Genomic DNA, 17,400 nt, shown 5'->3' with positions numbered 1-17,400 from the left:
CCTTCTATTTCTATGAATCTGCATGAGGCTGAAATCCTTCATATCCCTCCAACAAAACAACATATTATAGCAGATTGAATGCCTCTGTCTTCCATTACATCAGACATTTAAGAGATTTGCAGTGACATAAAATGCTCTTTTTCTCACTTCATTTTCTGTTTTAGAGGATAGTTATTTTTCATACAGATGTGCTATTTATAGTGCCATGTAATAGGTTTATCACTTGTAAATGAATTAGTAAATACTTTAAAAGTTTATCTGTTTGAATTTCCAGTACGGTAATTACACATATAACCCATGTAAATAAAACTCTCTGGAATCCTCAATATTTCATAAGAATATTTCAATTTTACCACCTGAAAAATTTGCAAATATTTCAAAACCCTAAGAAACGCTGAGCTAGAAAAATGGAAGGGCAGGTAGAGTATAGGACAGAGACGTGTAGGTGTGGTGGTGGGATTTAGGGGATGTTGTCTTCTGGTTTCCTTGGTTGTGCTCAGGGAAATAGATGGGAAGGAGGATGTGGGTTGAGGTACTGGCAGTTTGAGGAGTGAGGAGAGTATACTACATAATAATTGCCTGTAGACTGAATCTGGGTAAGGGGCAAAGAGAGGACAGTGGCATGTGAGGCAACAAGGGTGGTAGGCTTATTGAATCGTATGTTTGAGTGTGGTTGAAGATTGTTTAGGGTATAAGAGGGAGGAAGAGCAGGACGATTAGGAGATAGTGGCTTAAATGTGATATGCATGACATTGAGAATAAGGAAGTTTTGCAGTTATCGGTAATGGCAGACGTCTGGAGTCTGTGGATGTGAGTATCTGAGGAAGGATGGGAAAAGGATCACTAGAAGAGAGGAGGAGCTCAAGTGTTTGGAAGGTCAGGGTGTTTTGTGTGTTTGTGTGTGTGTTTAAGATTTTATTTATTTGAGAGCGTGCGTGTATGTGCATACGAGTGGGGGAGGGGCAAAAGGAGAGGGAGAGAATCCCAATTAGAGTCTGTGCTGAGTATGGAGCCTGATGCAGGGCTCAATCTCATGACCCTGAGATCATGACCTGAGCTGAAACCAAGAGTTGGATGCTCAACCAATTAAGCCACCAGGTGCCCCAGGTCTAGGTGTTTGAAAGCTCAATGTTGAAGTGTTAGTACCTGGAGCTAAAATTTGGTTGGGGTTATGAATCAGGGGTCATTAAGTGATGGAAACCAGGAAGGTTGCTGTGTGGTGTAGTTAGGTGGCATGAATATTTCAGCGGGAGTGGGGTAAGGAAGGAAGGGTTGGGGAATGGTCTGGAAGAGGTGATGAGGAGGAAGGAGTTTACCTGCCCTGTTTATAAGCCTGGTCCACATAGGAAGGCTGAAGAAAGCCCATCCATACTCAAGAGGGGGCTGTAGAGGAAGCATTGCCCTCAAGGAAAAGCCAGGTATTGGTTAGAACAATAAGGCGAAGGGATATTTAGAGGATTTCTCTGAAAGGGATCCCTTTAGAGAGGGGATTGCGCAAGATTTTGCTCATTATGTCTTATAGAAGGCACAGCGTGAGGGTTTTTGAGAAATGGCACAGAATAAGGAAAGTACAGAGCCCTGGGGATTAGATGTGGGTGATGGGGAGTGAGGGGGAGCCAGTGAACAGGAATTCTGGGCTGCCAGTGGAGGTTGACATACGTGCACAGGTTAAAGGGCACAATGAGATTAGTCCTGGTGCACTCTAGGTCATGCGTCCTGAGAGACTGGGATCTCGCGGAGTTGTAAGAATGCCTGGAGAGGAGCAATTTTACCACTTGAAAAACTTTCAAAGCAAAAATACCCTGTGGGATAGAAGCTCTGTTGATAGTTCCTCCTAGATGGTTAGACCAAAGACTGTAGGAAGCAAATAGTTGCTGAGTACCTGTATGATTCCAGGTCTGGTGCTAACAGTTTCCATCCAGTTTCTTCACACTTGATCTTAGCCAAAAGGCCGAGAAGCGATCCATTCAGTTTCTTACTTAATCTTCATAACAACTCTTTAAAACAGGTACTTTGACTCCCTACTTTAAAGGGAGGTATAGAATCAGAGTTTAACTAGTTTGCCCAAAGTAACATTGTGAGTTGCTGGAACTAGAATTTGGACCCAGCTCTTTTCGGGCTTTGGGGCTTGTACCTAATCTGTTCTTCCATGGGACTTCCCACACACAGAGTTGAGTAGACTATTGAAGGTGGAACTTTGCACGAGAACTCTGCCTATGTCCTTGCTTACAAGTTCTGATGCTCTTTGCAAGATTCTTAGCCCCTAAGACTCATTCTTTGGCCAGCATGAGGAGCCTAAGTCCTCCATGAGCACTTCTCCAACTGTCATCCACACCCACAGACGCAGGAAAAACTGCCCTCACATTCCTCTCATCCATTTTTCTCTAAGCCAGGGATAGTTTTTGGATCATTCTCCCCCTTTCACCATTCTTAGACTCAGCCTTGAGGTCCCACTGCATACCATATTCTCAGAATTCTTGTTTTTCTTTACTGGGCCAACTGAAAATACCAACCTCCTCTTCCACATTCTTCCCAGCATGCGGAGGTGCTCAGATAAGGAAAGAGCAAAACGAGTGCCTTCCCGTTTTCCATGGTTGTCTAGTCTTGCTTTACTCTGGCTCAGAGGTGTTTAAAACTCACATCTAAAATGTTAAAGGCAAAGAAATCAAGGATAAGCTCTGTTAGCTGGCTGCCGGAAGATATGTTTCTCTACCAGTGACAGTGTCATAGGCATGGGGTGTGGCATTGCTGGAATTAAAACAGTCTTGTAAAGCTGTGAGGGATTCCTGAAGTAAATTGTGAGATTTGGTACCTGTTAACTCTCCATTGCTGGTGGCATAATTGTCAGTGTGTCACTTCCTAGTAAAGAGAGCAAGAGTCTCAGATCTTAATGAGGGTTTCTGGGGGTAAGGCTCCCATCACAGTCTGATGGAAAGGTTTTGGGATTTTCAGTCTAGAAGAGCAGGAGATGAAAGAAGATGACGGTCGAACTTGCACAGAAATGATAAAGTAACTTCGTCTCTATAATAAAGGATATATGGTATGGTAAAGTGACCAGGTGTTACAGACTCAAGAGAACCTAATACTTGAAAAATCTAGGTTAATTTCAGATTTGTTAATCCACTTAACTAATATTTATTGACAGTAGCTGTGTGCCAGGCACCATTCTAAAAAAATGGTGAACAGTGTGCCGTTCTGTAGCGAATAGTGCACACCGGTAGATGTGTACGGCGCCGAGGCAGGTGGCTGCGTCTCTTAGAGCAGGGAAGGAGGTGCTGAGCAGCTGTGTGCTCTGGGGTGCCATGGTGGATAGGGTAGTCAGGGACGGCCTCTGCAAAGTAACATTTGGGCAGAGATTGCAGTAAGAGTGCGCCAGGTGAGAATCTGTGAGTTGAGTTTTCTGGGTAGCGGGAATTGCAGATGCAGACGAGGTAGGAAAGTGCTTGACACGTTTGGGAAGTAGCAAGGAGACTGAGACTGGCGAGGAGCCGGAAAGTGAAAGAAATCAAAAAGGCATCCAGGGATCAGATTGTGTAGCTCTTGGACAGTTTTATTTCAAGTGTAGGAGAGGTCATTGGAGAGTTTTGAGCGTGGGACTGACACAATGTGAGTTAACTTTGGGCACATCTCCCTAACTTATTTGTACAGAATAGAATGAAGTAGGCAGGAGTGGAAGATGGCAGGATTAGAGGGCCCGTTGTGGAGACGGTGGTAAGTGGTTGAATTTGGGGTTTTCTTGCCAGATTGGCTCTGAGATGGGAAAGGGCAAGTTAAGCAACTGAGGGAGTCCTGTGGGAGGGATGGGTTTGGAAGCAAAAGCAAGACTTCTGTAGGACATGTTAATACTGACTTGTCCATTCCACATGCTACTAGAGAGCTTGGCTGTTAGATGTTTGCATCTGGATTTCAGGGGGGAGGTCGACTTAGAAGTAGAAATAAGCCAGATTCCTTGATCTGAGACCGTTTTCAGCATAAGCAACTGGTGGTGTAGTAACTTCCGAGGGTTCGGAATTGGGGTTATTTTTTGTGGGAATGAGGGCCTTTATTATACAGAGTATTGTGAACTCGTAGAATGCTTTTTTTTTTTTTTTTTAAGATTTTCCTTATTTATTTGACAGAGATCACAAGTAGGCAGAGAGGCAGGCAGAGAGAGAGGAGGAAGCAGGCTCCCTGCTGAGCAGAGAGCCTGATGTGGGGCTCGATCCCAGGACCCTGAGACCATGACCCGAGCGGAAGGCAGAGGTTTAACCCACTGAGCCACCCAGGCACCCCCATAGAATGCTTTTTAAGTTAATATTTGGCATGTTTTAATCAATTGTATTTCTCTCATTTTGGCCAGTGGGGGTCCATTTACATTTTCTCCTTCGCGATCCAGTAGTAGTTGATAGCTTACTTGCTTTCTGGCACAACAGGACATTGTTTTGTGTGTTTTGTGCTGCAGACCTAGAATCGTCTGCTCTTCATGGAGTCTTTATTCTTTGTAATGGGCAGTTGTATTTAGAGATCACAGTCTAGGTATTAGTGTGCTTCTTTTGGGTTCCCATTGCTTTAAGGTCTTAGCAGCTACTTGGGGGAAATGTTTTCAATTCATACAGGATTTCTGACTCAAAGTGAACAATTGACAGGATTAGATTCAAAGTATTTTTATTTCTTTGCTTTTTCTATCATCTCTTTACTCTTTCATTGAAAAATCTTGGTTACCAGCAACATTTCTGTAATTACACATTTGCAATATGTAGGTTATATTCAAAACAATAACACCAGTATTGCTGCTAACGGTTAGATATTGAATGAAGTTTCAGATTTCTTTTCAGCTCTTTTTATGCTTCAAATGTATCCCACTAAAGACTTACAGTGAAAGACTGTGTTCTAAAGTTATTTGAAACAATTCATTTCTCTGTGTGGTTTTGCCACCAACTTGATATATGGTTAGGTTCATTCGTTTCAGTTTGTTTTCAATTTTTAGGGGTTGCTTTTTTTCTTTTAGATTTAATTTAATTCTTGAATATGTAAAACATATGTTGCCTGAGTCAAAGCTGTATTAACAGAAGCAAGGTGTCCTCAGAAATGTGACTTAACTTGTCTCCTCTCTCCCCTTAGAGGTCACTCTTCTTTCATTTAGTTTGTGGCTGCTTCTTCCATATGGTGTTTCTCCCCCAAGTATAAGGAAATCGGTCATTTTTCTGGCCCAATCATACCTATGAGAGAGAACACATAGTGTGCACATATGTGCATGTGTGTGGTGGGTCAGGGTTCTCCAGAGAAACGCAACCAATAGGAGGTGTGTGTGTGTGTGTGTGTGTGTGTGTGTGTGTGTGTAGGGGTGGGGAGAGGGAGAAGAGAGTGAGAGAGATTTTTTTTATAAGGAATTGGCTCATGTGATTCTGAAGTTGAGAAAGCAAGCTGCAGACCCAGGAAGTTCAGTGGTGTAGGTCATTCTGGAGCCAAAGGCCTGAGAACCAGGGGAGCCAATGGTGTGAGTTCCAGTTTGAGGGCAAGAGAAGATGGACGTCCCCCTTCAGTCAGGCAGACAGAGAGCCAAGTCTTCCCTCCTCACCTTTTCTTCTATTCAGGCTCTCAACGGATTGGATCATACCCACCCACGTTGGGGAGGGTTTGGCTCAGTTCACCCATTTAAATGCTAATCTCACCAGAAACACCCTCACAAACACACCCAGAAATAATGTTTAATCTGGACATGTTTAATAGTGTTTAATCCCAGATCCCAATCAAGTTGACACATTAAATTAATCATCACAACATATGTGTAAGATTAGGACATACATACACTTGCTTTTGTCACTTAGCCATATATCCTAGAGATCGCTCTAAATATATAAAGAAATCACCTTCATTTCTTTATATGGCTACTGAGGATAAGAATATACATTTTTAATCATTTCCCCAGTTTCTTCTAATACTTATTGAAGCTGTGGGCCATTGCTTTTTAAGGTGGCTTACATTACTTGGGTCATAAGGACATTTTCCCAGGGTTCTCGTCGAAGAGAACTGGACACACTGTGAGGAACTGGATGAACTGTAATTACACTCAGGATATGCTTTTCCTTCCTTCTATCTACCTCCCACTTTCCTGCATCAAACGCTTCCAAGCATTCGCCTCCCTTGTCCACTCCTACAAGGAAAAAGGCTTCGATGTTACAGATCTCAGTGTGATTCTTCTGGTCACTGCTTCCTCAGACAGAAAGGATTGTTCACATGGCAAAGGCATTGTATAGTGGAAGGAACTGGATAGTGGTTGAAAAAAGCCACATTTACATCTTACTTAATTTCTTAAAAGCTCTGGAGCCTTAGCTTAGACAAGTGACCTAAACTTTCGGAGGCAGTTTTCTCACCTGATTAAATGGGATTATTCCTTGTTCTGTGCCCACTTCTGTGTCGTCTCCCAGTGAGGTACCATCTGTGGTGGTGTAGTCAGTCTTCCCTTCTCCCCGTTCTCCCTAGTACGTTCCAGCATCCCGTCCTCCTCTTCTGCATATCACCTGCCACTCCTCCGCCCCCACCGCTGGCATCTTTTCCTGGCGACACACATATTTTCCAATATCTTTACCAAATGAAAAACATCTTCTCACGATTCTACTTTCCCCTCCAGCTTCTGCCTTCCTTCTGTCCTTTCTGAAAAGTTCATTGAGAGCGTTCTGTTCTGGCCCTCTGCTCTTCACCCCTGCCTATTTGTGCTTGAGTGCCCTCCGACGTGGATTTTCTTCCACTGTTCTGCTCTGGTTAAGATCCTGAGAAGGAAACACTTACTCTTCCTCCTGTGTGTGTCTCCTTTACTGCTCACAGAGGACACTTCACTCTGACTCTGCTGGTCACCAAATGTGTGGGGTTTTCCCCCCACACCAAGCAATCCTGTGACACCAGCTGGGTGTCTTATAGTTCAACTCCATTCTGACAGTAGCCACTGGAGATAGCGTCAGATCCTCCAGGTTGAGGGCTCAGCTCCACAAGACCGCCTCTCTGTGCCTTTGCTTCCGATGCCTCTTGTAAGATCAGGTTGTTCCCTGTGCTTCTGACTGATCACCTGTAAATCGGAGGTTCTCATGACCCCCTCCTTGAGTTTGGTTAACTAGCTAGAGTGCCTTACAGAACTCAGGAAAACAGTTTCCTTACCCTTTCCCAGGTTTTTATGAAAGGATATGGTAAAGGCTACAGGTGACCATCCAAATGGAAGAGCTGCACAGGTATGGAGTTTCCATGCCGTCTCCCAGAGCTGTCACACGTTCACCAACCTGGACGCTCCCTGGACGCTTCTGGGATTTTCATGGAGGCTTCACCATGTAGTTGATCAGTCCATTTGCAGCCCCTCTGCCCACCTTGGAGAATGGGGGATGGGCTGAAAATTCCAAGCTGCCAGTGATGACTTGGTCTTCTTGGTGACCAGCTCCTATTCAGGGTCCCACCCAGAGTCTCCTTACTAGAACAAAGCCACAGCTGTCACTCAGGCAATTCCAACAGGTTTAGGAGCTATGTGCCCATGAGCCAGGGGCAGGGATCTCTCTGTAGTTTCTGTTACCTCACAGAACTGACAGGAAAATCCAGTCCCAAGTCCTCAGGTTAACACAGTTTCTCCCTTCACCTTATGGAAATCCTCTTTCACTTTCAGGACACTCATCACGTTCTTTTATGTCCCTGATTGTTTATTCTCATTCCCCTTTTTGGTTCTTCCTCATCTCCCATCCTCAGAGCTCAGTCCTTGGACTTCTAGTTTCTTCTGACTACTACTTTGCAGTCTCTCTCTCACTTCACAGTTCTAAATACGTCATAATTCCTACCTTTATGTCTCTAGCCCTCTCTTCTACTTGAACTCCAGACTCCCATCTGCCCAGCTGCTTGCTTCAGATCTCCATTTGCATATTTAGCAGGCCTCTGGAAACCTCAAGTGTCCTAAACTGGGTTCCTGATTCTTTTTCCAAAAATGTTCTTCCTTTCTTATTTGTTATCTCAAGATGTTCCATCGTAACTGTCATTCAGGTCCTAAACCCTGGAGACATCCCTGCTTCCTGTTTTCCTCTCACACTTCACATTTAATCTTTCTTCAAATCTGTTGGCTTTACCCTCAAAATATAGTAAAACTCCATCCGTCCAATTTCTTAGCACGGTGGCAGGAGCAACAGCTTCTCCTCAGGTTTCATGATACCAGTATAGACAGTACGGAAATGGGAGAGTGTCTCTCAGAAATGAGAGACAAAGACTTAGTATCTGGGGCAAGTCCAGAACACAAGAAAAGGTGCAAAGGCAAACTCTAAGACAAGTTCAGTTACTTTGTCTTGTTTCCTAAAGGGACAGGGGACAAATTATAAGGAAGTTTCCAACCCATTTTCCTAACTGCCGTGGTCCTCTCTGGAGAACGGGCAGTTTGCGGCTCCCTGACCAGGGGAGGTGCTTAGTGAAAGACTCAGCAGGTGGATTTCTAACAGCGAGCCTGGCTGCTAGTGAGGGTGAAGAGGGACAGCAGGGGACAGGAGGTCCCCACCACTGTAGTTCTGCTTCGTGTTTGTCTTCTCTTCAAGCTGATCGAAATGTAAATTTTCAAAACTAAGACTGTATTAAATGAGCACACACACAGAAAAATACCGGAAGTCTCATCAACTCGCTCCACAGTGATTGAGTGCAGCTGGTGATCGGCGTGTGGCCCCCGGTTGACCAGTTCTGTAGATTCATTGCTAGTGAGTCAGTGATCTCCCAGTAAACGTGACCCTGCATTTTACATGATTTAGGTTCTTTTTTTATTCTATTTGTGGCATTGTGGCAGAAAGTTACAGTGCATCCAGAATGTGGCCATTTCTTTCCTCCTTTGTGCTACTATGCTAGTTTGAGGCGAGACCATCTCTCACCCAGATCTCTGTCATAGCCTCTTACTAAGTCTCCCTGGTTCTGTTCTTGCTTCCCTTCTATCTGCTCGGTGCAGCAGCCGGAGTGATCCTATTCATACTTAAGTTGGATCATGTCACTCTTGACTCACAACCCATTTTGCCTCCCCACTTCACCCAGAGTGAAGGCCCAAGTCCTGACTGCGGCCAGCAAGGCCTTACAGTGGCCACGTTCCTTCCCTTCCCCCTGCTTCATCTGCTCCTGTTCTTCCACCTAAGGACTTTGTCCGGCCCCTCCACTGATCTTGCTGCACCTTGAACACACCATGCTCAGCCTTACCTCAGGGCCTTTGTTTCCTCTTCCCCTAAGAAGCCCCCTTCCTTCCTTTAGGTCTTTGCTCTGATGACACCCTCTTAGGTGGGCTTTCCCTGTGCCTGCTATTTTAAGAGGTACCCCTAACATACCTTTTCCTTTTTACTCTGGTGTCCTTCGTCGTGGTTATCTTGCAACATAGGATTTTATTCATTGTTTTACTGTGTCCCCTTCCACCTCCTCACACACACTTCCTGTAAGCTCCGTGAAAGCGGGGATATTTGTTTTGTCCGCTGCCGAGTCCCCAGCTCCTGGGACGGTAAGGTCAGCGTGTAGGAGCCCTCCATCCATATCTGTGGAATGACTTTGAATGGATGGGGCACGTGAAGTGCCATCAGTGTACTACATATCATCAGATAGATGATGAGGGGGTGAGAGTCTCAGGCTCTCCTTTTGGTTCCATATTGAAATTCAGCATGTTAAAATCCTCTGTTGGCATTTTTCTCCCAGAGTCACTAACATTTTATGCAGTCTGCCTCTGTAATAGGTGCTGGAACTTTCAGCAAATCTTTTTTCTTCCCATGTCTTCACTTTTATCTTCCCTAAATAGGCTGGTGCCACAATAGTCTGGGATCATTCTAGTTTTTGTAAAATTACTCTGAGAGATTCTTTGTATCGAGAAAACCACTCATAGGATTAGGTTTTTGATCCTTTTCAGACTCCTTCCCTTCTCTTCAGCACCCTGAGAAGGCCTGGATGTTCACTGAGCGCATTCGCCATCGTCCCTCTGCCCCTTGTCCCTCTTGCCTGCGCAGCTCTGTCCTCTGCCCTTATCGTCTCTGCTTACGGTCTGTTGAGTTCAGGCCTTCTGCAGTAGAGTTAAATAAATGCAGTCATGTCTTATCTCTGAATGCATTTTAGTTCACAGTCTTCTTCTGGTTATTAATTTAAAATACAATTTTAAAATTCACTAATGGTGTTGCATTTCCATGGGTGAAGACCCCTTCTTAAAGTGTCCGAGGATGGGCTGAATGTGTAATTCATACTGAAACCTTTTTCTGTGCTTTCTACAATGTCCTGATCAGTGCTTTCTTCTACAGGGTCTTCTTTCTTTTTTTTTTTTTTCTTTTTTTTTAAGTCAGGAAGTAAAACAGTCACCAACTTACTGAAGGAAAAAGCATTAAAACGCTGATGTTGCTTTTCCACAATTAGCAATAATTATACCCAGGAAAAGCAAAAGAGTCTCAAAAGTCTTGTAGCTTAATTTGGTTTTGCAAAAATATAAAGTACTCCTAACAGTTTCTAATTTTGATTATTCTTTACAATCGCTATTCTGTGTTGTAATTGCCTGCTTTTAAAAAAGCTTCGTATTGTGAGGAGACCTTTAGAAATAGGACTTGCTAATGAATACAGAGATAGTGTGGAATAGGATGGGGAAACATGGTAGGCAGAAATTTTTTCTTTTTTCTTTTTTGCTGCTTTTCAACATTTATATAGGTTCTTTCAGAGAATAAAATAAAATATAAACCTATGTAGGCCAGGCTTAAAAAGTTATAATAAATGTTTTTGCTTGTTTTAATGAGTATCTACATTTGTGGGTGGTCTTTGTTAACAGATGAATTTATTGTATTTTGTTCATGGTTACTTATGTAGTAAAATACAGTTAAATACAAAAAAATTTCTTTTCAAGATTCTTACCAGTCTTAGGCAAGCAAGTTATGCTCGTGTAATAAAATTTTAATTAATCTTTATTGGGGATAAGGATGGAAATAGCAGTCTGTTTATTGTGAATTGGGGGTAAAATCCAGAAACACTACTTAATCGAGCTGTTGTAATCAGGAATCACTTTTTATTTCAGTTCTCATTAATAATGTTTAAGTTATTAAACTTCTTTTTGCAATAATGGCGGTTTATGCAAACTCGTCTTAATTTTAAAATTTTATTTGAAATTGCAGAGTCTCTTAGATAATCATTCAGAACACGAATTCTCATAGAGGCATTGGGGTGTGACTGAATCTATACTGACCCCAATATATCCAGAAAATGTTTCGCGTAAAGATTTATCAGTGCTAGTGCTATCAGTTTGTTTCTCACAATTTACCTCACTGCTAAAACCAAAAAACCAAAGCACATTTAATACCGAGTATATATATTTTTTTCTCCAACTGCATCCCAGCCCCTGGACTGAACATGACGATGGAAGTTTTATTCAAGCAGCTACAGGAGTATTCGTGGAGCAGTGGGTGGTGGAAGCATGGCTTCCACCTGAGGCTAAGTCATGGTATTTTGTGTGGCCATTTCTTTCTTATCGTGGATTAGAAAACAGATCTGGGAAGGAGAAAAAAGACACAGTTCACCGTCATAGTTGTATCTTGGGATCTCAATCCCATAATCAAGAACTCACTTGTTATTGGCAGAGCTTTCTTCTTAGTGACTCTTAGGTTGACTTTGCAGTTGATTCCTGAACCTTGATCAGTCCTCCCCTCCACCCTGGTCACTGTTGAGCCTCACCTGCCCCCTCTCCTTTCCAGGATTTTGGAGCTGCCTTCCTCCTATACTGGGAAAGGTGAGAAAGTATATTGGATTTGGCACTGCCACCTGAGGACTCATTTCCATTTTGTACGTGTCCTTTAAAATGAACTTTGTAAATTCGGAGACCCTTTCCAATGCAGACGATACAAGGCAAGTTGTAATTGCTTCTAGGCCAAGAGTTTAGACTTAATTTGGAATTACAATTATGTCTCAGAAAAATCAGAAGTCCACTGTTTTGGAACTGTAATCTGCTTGGGAAGATTGGTGGGGAGGCTGTAACTGTTGTAGAGCCAAATGCATTGTTCTTAGACATGAGCGCTGGTTTACGGTGGCATGGGAGGGAGGGCTAATGGATTATTTGGGATGGTGGCTACTCTTAATGCAGGCACTGGCTCTAGAAAACTGTGAATAAAACCATATGTTGCCATACCTAAACTGTAGAACACATTATTAAATTTTTAATTAAAATATTTTAGATAATGCATGATGTCTCCTGTACTTTTATTTATTACTGTGTGCCTTGATTTTTAAGCACCTTATCCTCTAAGTTAATTTTGTTGCTGAACTCAAGTGCCTTCTCCATACCTTGTTATAAAGAGTAAAATTCTTTGATGGTCTGAGATGCAGTTGATGGAATTGTTTTACAACTTTGAGTAAATGTGAAAAGTAAACTCTGAGTACAAAGCCCAATCCTTTTTTGTTTACATTGAATATGATAAGACGTGTTACCCCTGGAACTTGGTCTGAATTCTCTTATGTTATCAGAAATTTCTGCAAATTGAATTTGGAATCAACATGTGGGTACTTTTTTTCTTTTTCATGGTCTTAAATACAGAAATCATAATCTATTTTAAGCTTCTTATAAATGATGGAGCACTTGTTTACATGGGTAAAATGACTCTATCTAAGTAGTGTATTGAAGTTCATGTTAATGTTTGCTATTTAATGACACCTAATGATATTCAATGAAGGGTTATGCTAAACCGAAGAGAAAATGTGTTACCCAGGCAACTGCCTCAGGCAGAGTAGAGATGCAGGCATATGGCTCTATAGTACACATTATTTCAGCATCTTTAAGCATAAAGAACCACACATGTAATTGACTGTGAAAAATTACTGCTCAGTTACTGTATTGTATGGTCATAATAGAAGTAAATGAATACGTCATTGTTGTTGGAACAAGTCTGTTGGGAATCACTTGTAGACTCTACTATTTAAGAAGCAAAAATACAATAAGAAGAAAATAGCTGGTTTAATTAACATGTAAAATTGGGTTAATTTGAATTCAGCTGGCACAGCAGATATTAATGTTGGCTTTTTTGTGTGTATGATATTCTGGCTTAAGCCTGTGTGCTTTTATTTCTTCTTGCCCACAGCATGAATAATTTTATTTTTAAAAATATGATAAAGGCTATTTCAGTCATTTAATTTTTGCTTTGCCAAGTGCTTATGTTATGATCATGTCGAAAAAGGTATTTGTGTGTATCCATAGTGTAAGACTTAAACTGAATGAAAGAAAAAGTTGAAATACTTCTGAGTAATTGATAATAGTCCCTGAAGGGGAATCAGTAAAACTTGATTTCATAGGTTTTTTAAAAACATTTAGCTTACTGCTTATTTTTAATTTTGTTTTTAATAAAGTGACTAACTGGCAGTTGTCATTGGCAGATGCAAGAAAGTAGCACATTTGCTCTTGTCACTTTCTGTATGTCTGTGCTTAGGTGCTCATCTGTTTTCGAATATCCCTGTAATCATCATTACCTTGCTTCAAAGATTCAGAAAAACACGTTGAAAGGCATTGTGTCCCAATTAAAAAATCATTCAACTGAATCGATTTTTGGTATTTTAAAATGCTATTTGAGCAGAGAACACCCATAGTTAATATGGGCCTGTGCTAAAAGTATGCATGAGAAAATTCTGTTCTTCACCTTGTCTCCTGGGCTTTAAGTACTCAAAATCTCTTGAGTGGAAGGTACTTTTTGTGCTCTTTAGTGCTAAACCAAGGGAAAATTAAACTGAAGACTGAAGTCAGGTAAGTAAAGGGTTTGGCAGCATGTGCTCTACTGGAAGCATTCAAAGTACCTGGTTATCCAGTGGTAACCTAACAATCAACCTGCTACTTTATGCAGAGTGATAGCAGGTATACAGCAGTCACTTGAGAAAAGGTAACAAATTTGTGTGCCTGGTGGCATTTTAGGTCCTGATTATCTTATCTAAAGCTTACATATCTCTATTATCCTTCTTCATTTACCATTTTAATAGAATTGAAACCTTCTCATCCAGCCTTAAAAAGACAAAGGAATAGATTTTTTTAGTTTACTTTGTTTAGTTTACTTTGCTTACCTGAGTGACTTTTCCATTATGGCTTAGGACTACTCTCTCCCCACCCCTCGACTTTTTTTTTTTTTTTTAAAACCAGTGGTCTTTCTCCCTTTCAATTTTTCTCTTCCATTAAAGGTCCCCTTTAAACTTTTTAGGGTTTTTGTTATTTTTCTGTTTACAATCCCTATTAGTGTTTAAGAACAAAGAGGATATTTATCTAGAGTCTATTGGAGATAGAGAATATGATTTGTCTCTAGCTTTAAACACCCTGTGGGAATTCTTTTCCTCAATGCAGTATTACTCTTGTGGAGATTGGCCATGATTAGAACTTCTTTATGATTCAAAGTTTAAAAGGTTGGGGGAGGTGACAGGACATGAAGACAGATTCTCCTGAGGTCATTGGGCAGTGGGCAGTACTATTTAATAGGGGCAAGAAGGAATGGGGTATAGAATGTGTAGAGGTGAAAGACCTTTTTGAGTGTGTGGTTCAGCAGACTATTAGCAGAAGAGAAGTAGAATGGGGGTGAGTCATACCTGTAAAATGTGCAGATCCCTCTGATAAGGTGGGCATTGTTGGAGGTGTAAGAATGCCAGTATGAATCCCAGTAGTTGGCACAGTTTGCCCTGGGCCACTGGAGTGCTGTTTGGAGTGAACTATAAGCGGTGGACAGACAGGTAGATCTGGAAATACGGGCTTATCACTTACTGAGTCAAGTTCACAACTATGAGAGCCTGTGTATTTATCTACTGTTGGCAATATGGAGGCAGTGATATATGTAGAGGTGGTATTTATAGGCGAAACTCATGATAACAATACACTAAAATTGCTAATAAAATCTTTAATAGGTTTTTAAAGCCAGGCAGTAGCCTGCTTGTTTGAACAATATTCAATCTGCCAGTTTCACTGGAGCCAGTGAATTTAAATAGACCCCTGGCAAACGCTGCAGTGAGATTTGAACCCAAGTGTGTGTGTAGAACTGAGGAGCCCAGCTGGCCTCAGAATAGATGTGCTCCCAGCAGTGCCAGTGCTGGAACCACGGTGGGCACGGGAGGGCTCCCTGTGGCCGGACGTGAAAGAAAACAGGATTCTGGACTGAAAGGCATTGGAGAGAGCCTCCTTCATAGATCAGGAAAGGAGATCTGCTCCAACTTGCCCAGCAAAATCATTCAGCCACCCAGGCAAAGGAAGAACTGGAACTCAGGCGGCTTTCCACCTTACTCCTGGTGATTTTAGCATATACAATTAGGTAATAGTTACTCATCGGCTCTTTAAAGTGTGTTAAGAACAATTGGAATGAATTTGCCTGATTGGGTTATACGGCTTCGTTTGTTTTCTCACTGACCATCAGCTGGCACCATTTACTTACAAGCTCCTCCACCATCTGCCCAACTAGTAGTTTTCATATCCTGTGTGACCACAGGGCCTCAAGAGTCTGTACCTCTAGCTGCCGTAGCCCCTGGGGCCACAGGCCATTGGGTGTCCCTGATAGGCACCTGACTCCCCAGGCTTGTGCTGTGTGCTGTGTGCTGTGACTTCTCAGACAACCCCTGGATTTGAGCACTTCTCAGATCTCTCTGCTAATAAGCAAGCCCTTGGACCAGCCTGCTGCAGCCTCTTTGGATTGGGCTCACTGCCTCCCCCTGCATTCTGTGCTCTGCAGCATCCCGAGTGTTTTTCCCATGTAATCCCAGCATTCCTGGGTCTAAAGTCCTTGGTAGAGGCTGTCCCCCGTGCATCCTTGTGGTTCAGTCCACATCGCCTCATACAGCCCTACACGCTCCTTCATCCCCGTCTCCCTCCTACTTCCCTCGTCCTCTGGTCTCCAGCCCTCTGGTGGCTCCCTGCCCCATGGGGCTTGCCAGGTTGGCCTGTCTTAGGGCTGGCGCAGGCACTGAGATTCTTCTGCCCCCAAAATTCTTGCTCCACATCTTCCCAGTGCTTCCTCCTTCTCACCATTCAGATCTTCATGCTACCTCCCAAGATGTGTTTCCTGACCACATAGGCAGAGCAGCCCATCTCCCATCCCCATCATTCTCAAGCTTGGCTGCACAGTAGAATCACTTGGGAAGTGGGAATAAACAAAAGGCTGCCCAGGTCCCTCCAAAGACAATTGAATAGGCCGTCTGGGGCTGAGAAGCAACTGCTTTAAGGCATTCCTCTATCTTATGTTCTACACGGAAGTTATCTGATTATGAATCATCTTATTTTTATGTAGGTATGTTTGTGCTCATTGCCTCTTTTCTCCACTAGAATGGCATTCCTTGAGGACACGATTCTGTCCATCTTACTCATGTTCATAGTATCCTTAGTGCCTGGGGCATTGCCTGGTACATCAGAGATGCAGGGAACATATTTGCTTGGTGGCCTGAACCACATATATTTGCAAGGCATTTGGGAGGGAGATAAAAGAGCTGGAAAACCCCCAAAGCTGTTGAGGATGTTAAAATTGTGGAGGCCAAAGCTCTTTTGATAAACTTGGGATCTCAGGAAAGCCCAGTTCTGTGTTTCTGCACCCCCCCCCCCGCCCCCGACATTCACAGATACTTGAACCTGGGTGGTCTGGTGGTTGGAACTGAGTTTTTGGAGTTCATTTTGACTTTTATCTCTGCCATTAATCCTGGACAATTGTTTGGCTTCTGTTGTAACACACGGAAGAGGGTTATAAGAAGAAGTTATTTTTGCGAAGCACTCTTGTGGTTAGGAGCCTTAAGTAAAAGTGGTAATTGGATTTTGATATGGTGCATTGTCTACAACCAAACTTCCTGAAGGCTGAGCAGATCAGATCCTTATGTGCAGTTGCTTAAACTTTCCTGGCCACAGAGTTGGCCTGGAGGTGGGAGCCAGGCAGAGGATGAAAGGGACCACATGGGGTATAAGCCACTGCTGAGCAGGAATAAGCAACAGCCGGGAGGAAGAGAAGCTGGAGGTTGTCTTCCTTGGATAGCCTGTTAATGTGACTTTCTGTCATTTGTTTCTTTTTTCAGTCCCCCCTCCCCCACCATCCCCATCCCTCATTCAGTCCTCCTGCCACTACCTAAGCTTAGATCCTTGATGTTTTGTTTCATGCAAATTTTAATTCTTTCTCTCATTACAAAAGTAATTCAGGACATGTATTATTGAAAAGACTCAAAAATATGGGCAAGCAAAAGGAGAAAACTTCGTTTCTAAGATTTTAACTACCTGGAGAGAACCATTGTCAACGCGTTGGCATACATCCTTCGCACTTTTATGTATGTGTAAAGTATTATTTTTGTCCATTTTTAACAAAATGGGATCTTTTTTGTATCCATTTATATAACTGACTTTTTACTTAATAATGTGAATCTGTTTGTAATGATGATAGTGGTTGGAAAGTATTCTGTATATGGATGTTCCTTTATTTAATGAGTCACATATTTTTG

At 42.5% G+C, this 17,400-nt stretch overlaps 1 protein-coding gene across 9 annotated transcripts in view; it reads left to right on the top strand.

Annotated features, from left to right (window-relative positions):
- The window catches only part of SLC25A13 (solute carrier family 25 member 13), a gene marked incomplete at its 3' end in the record, with an annotated part of 185,925 nt that overhangs the window by 49,966 nt on the left and 118,559 nt on the right, over window positions 1-17,400 (top strand). Inside the window, exon 2 of one of the 9 annotated variants that reach the window (XM_080818408.1) lies at window positions 11,676-11,826. The exons of the other annotated variants lie outside the window; for them this stretch is intronic. Coding sequence (XP_080674534.1) covers window positions 11,780-11,826 — 47 coding nt within the window. The 5' untranslated portion in view covers window positions 11,676-11,779. The remainder of the gene's footprint in view (window positions 1-11,675; window positions 11,827-17,400) is intronic. 9 annotated transcript variants of the gene reach the window in all.

Source organism: Martes martes (assembly GCF_963455335.1).
Source record: "Martes martes genome assembly, chromosome: 11".
Classification (NCBI taxonomy): domain Eukaryota; kingdom Metazoa; phylum Chordata; class Mammalia; order Carnivora; family Mustelidae; genus Martes; species Martes martes.
Note: the sequence above shows the minus strand (reverse complement) of the source record. Positions and strands in the feature narration are given on the sequence as shown.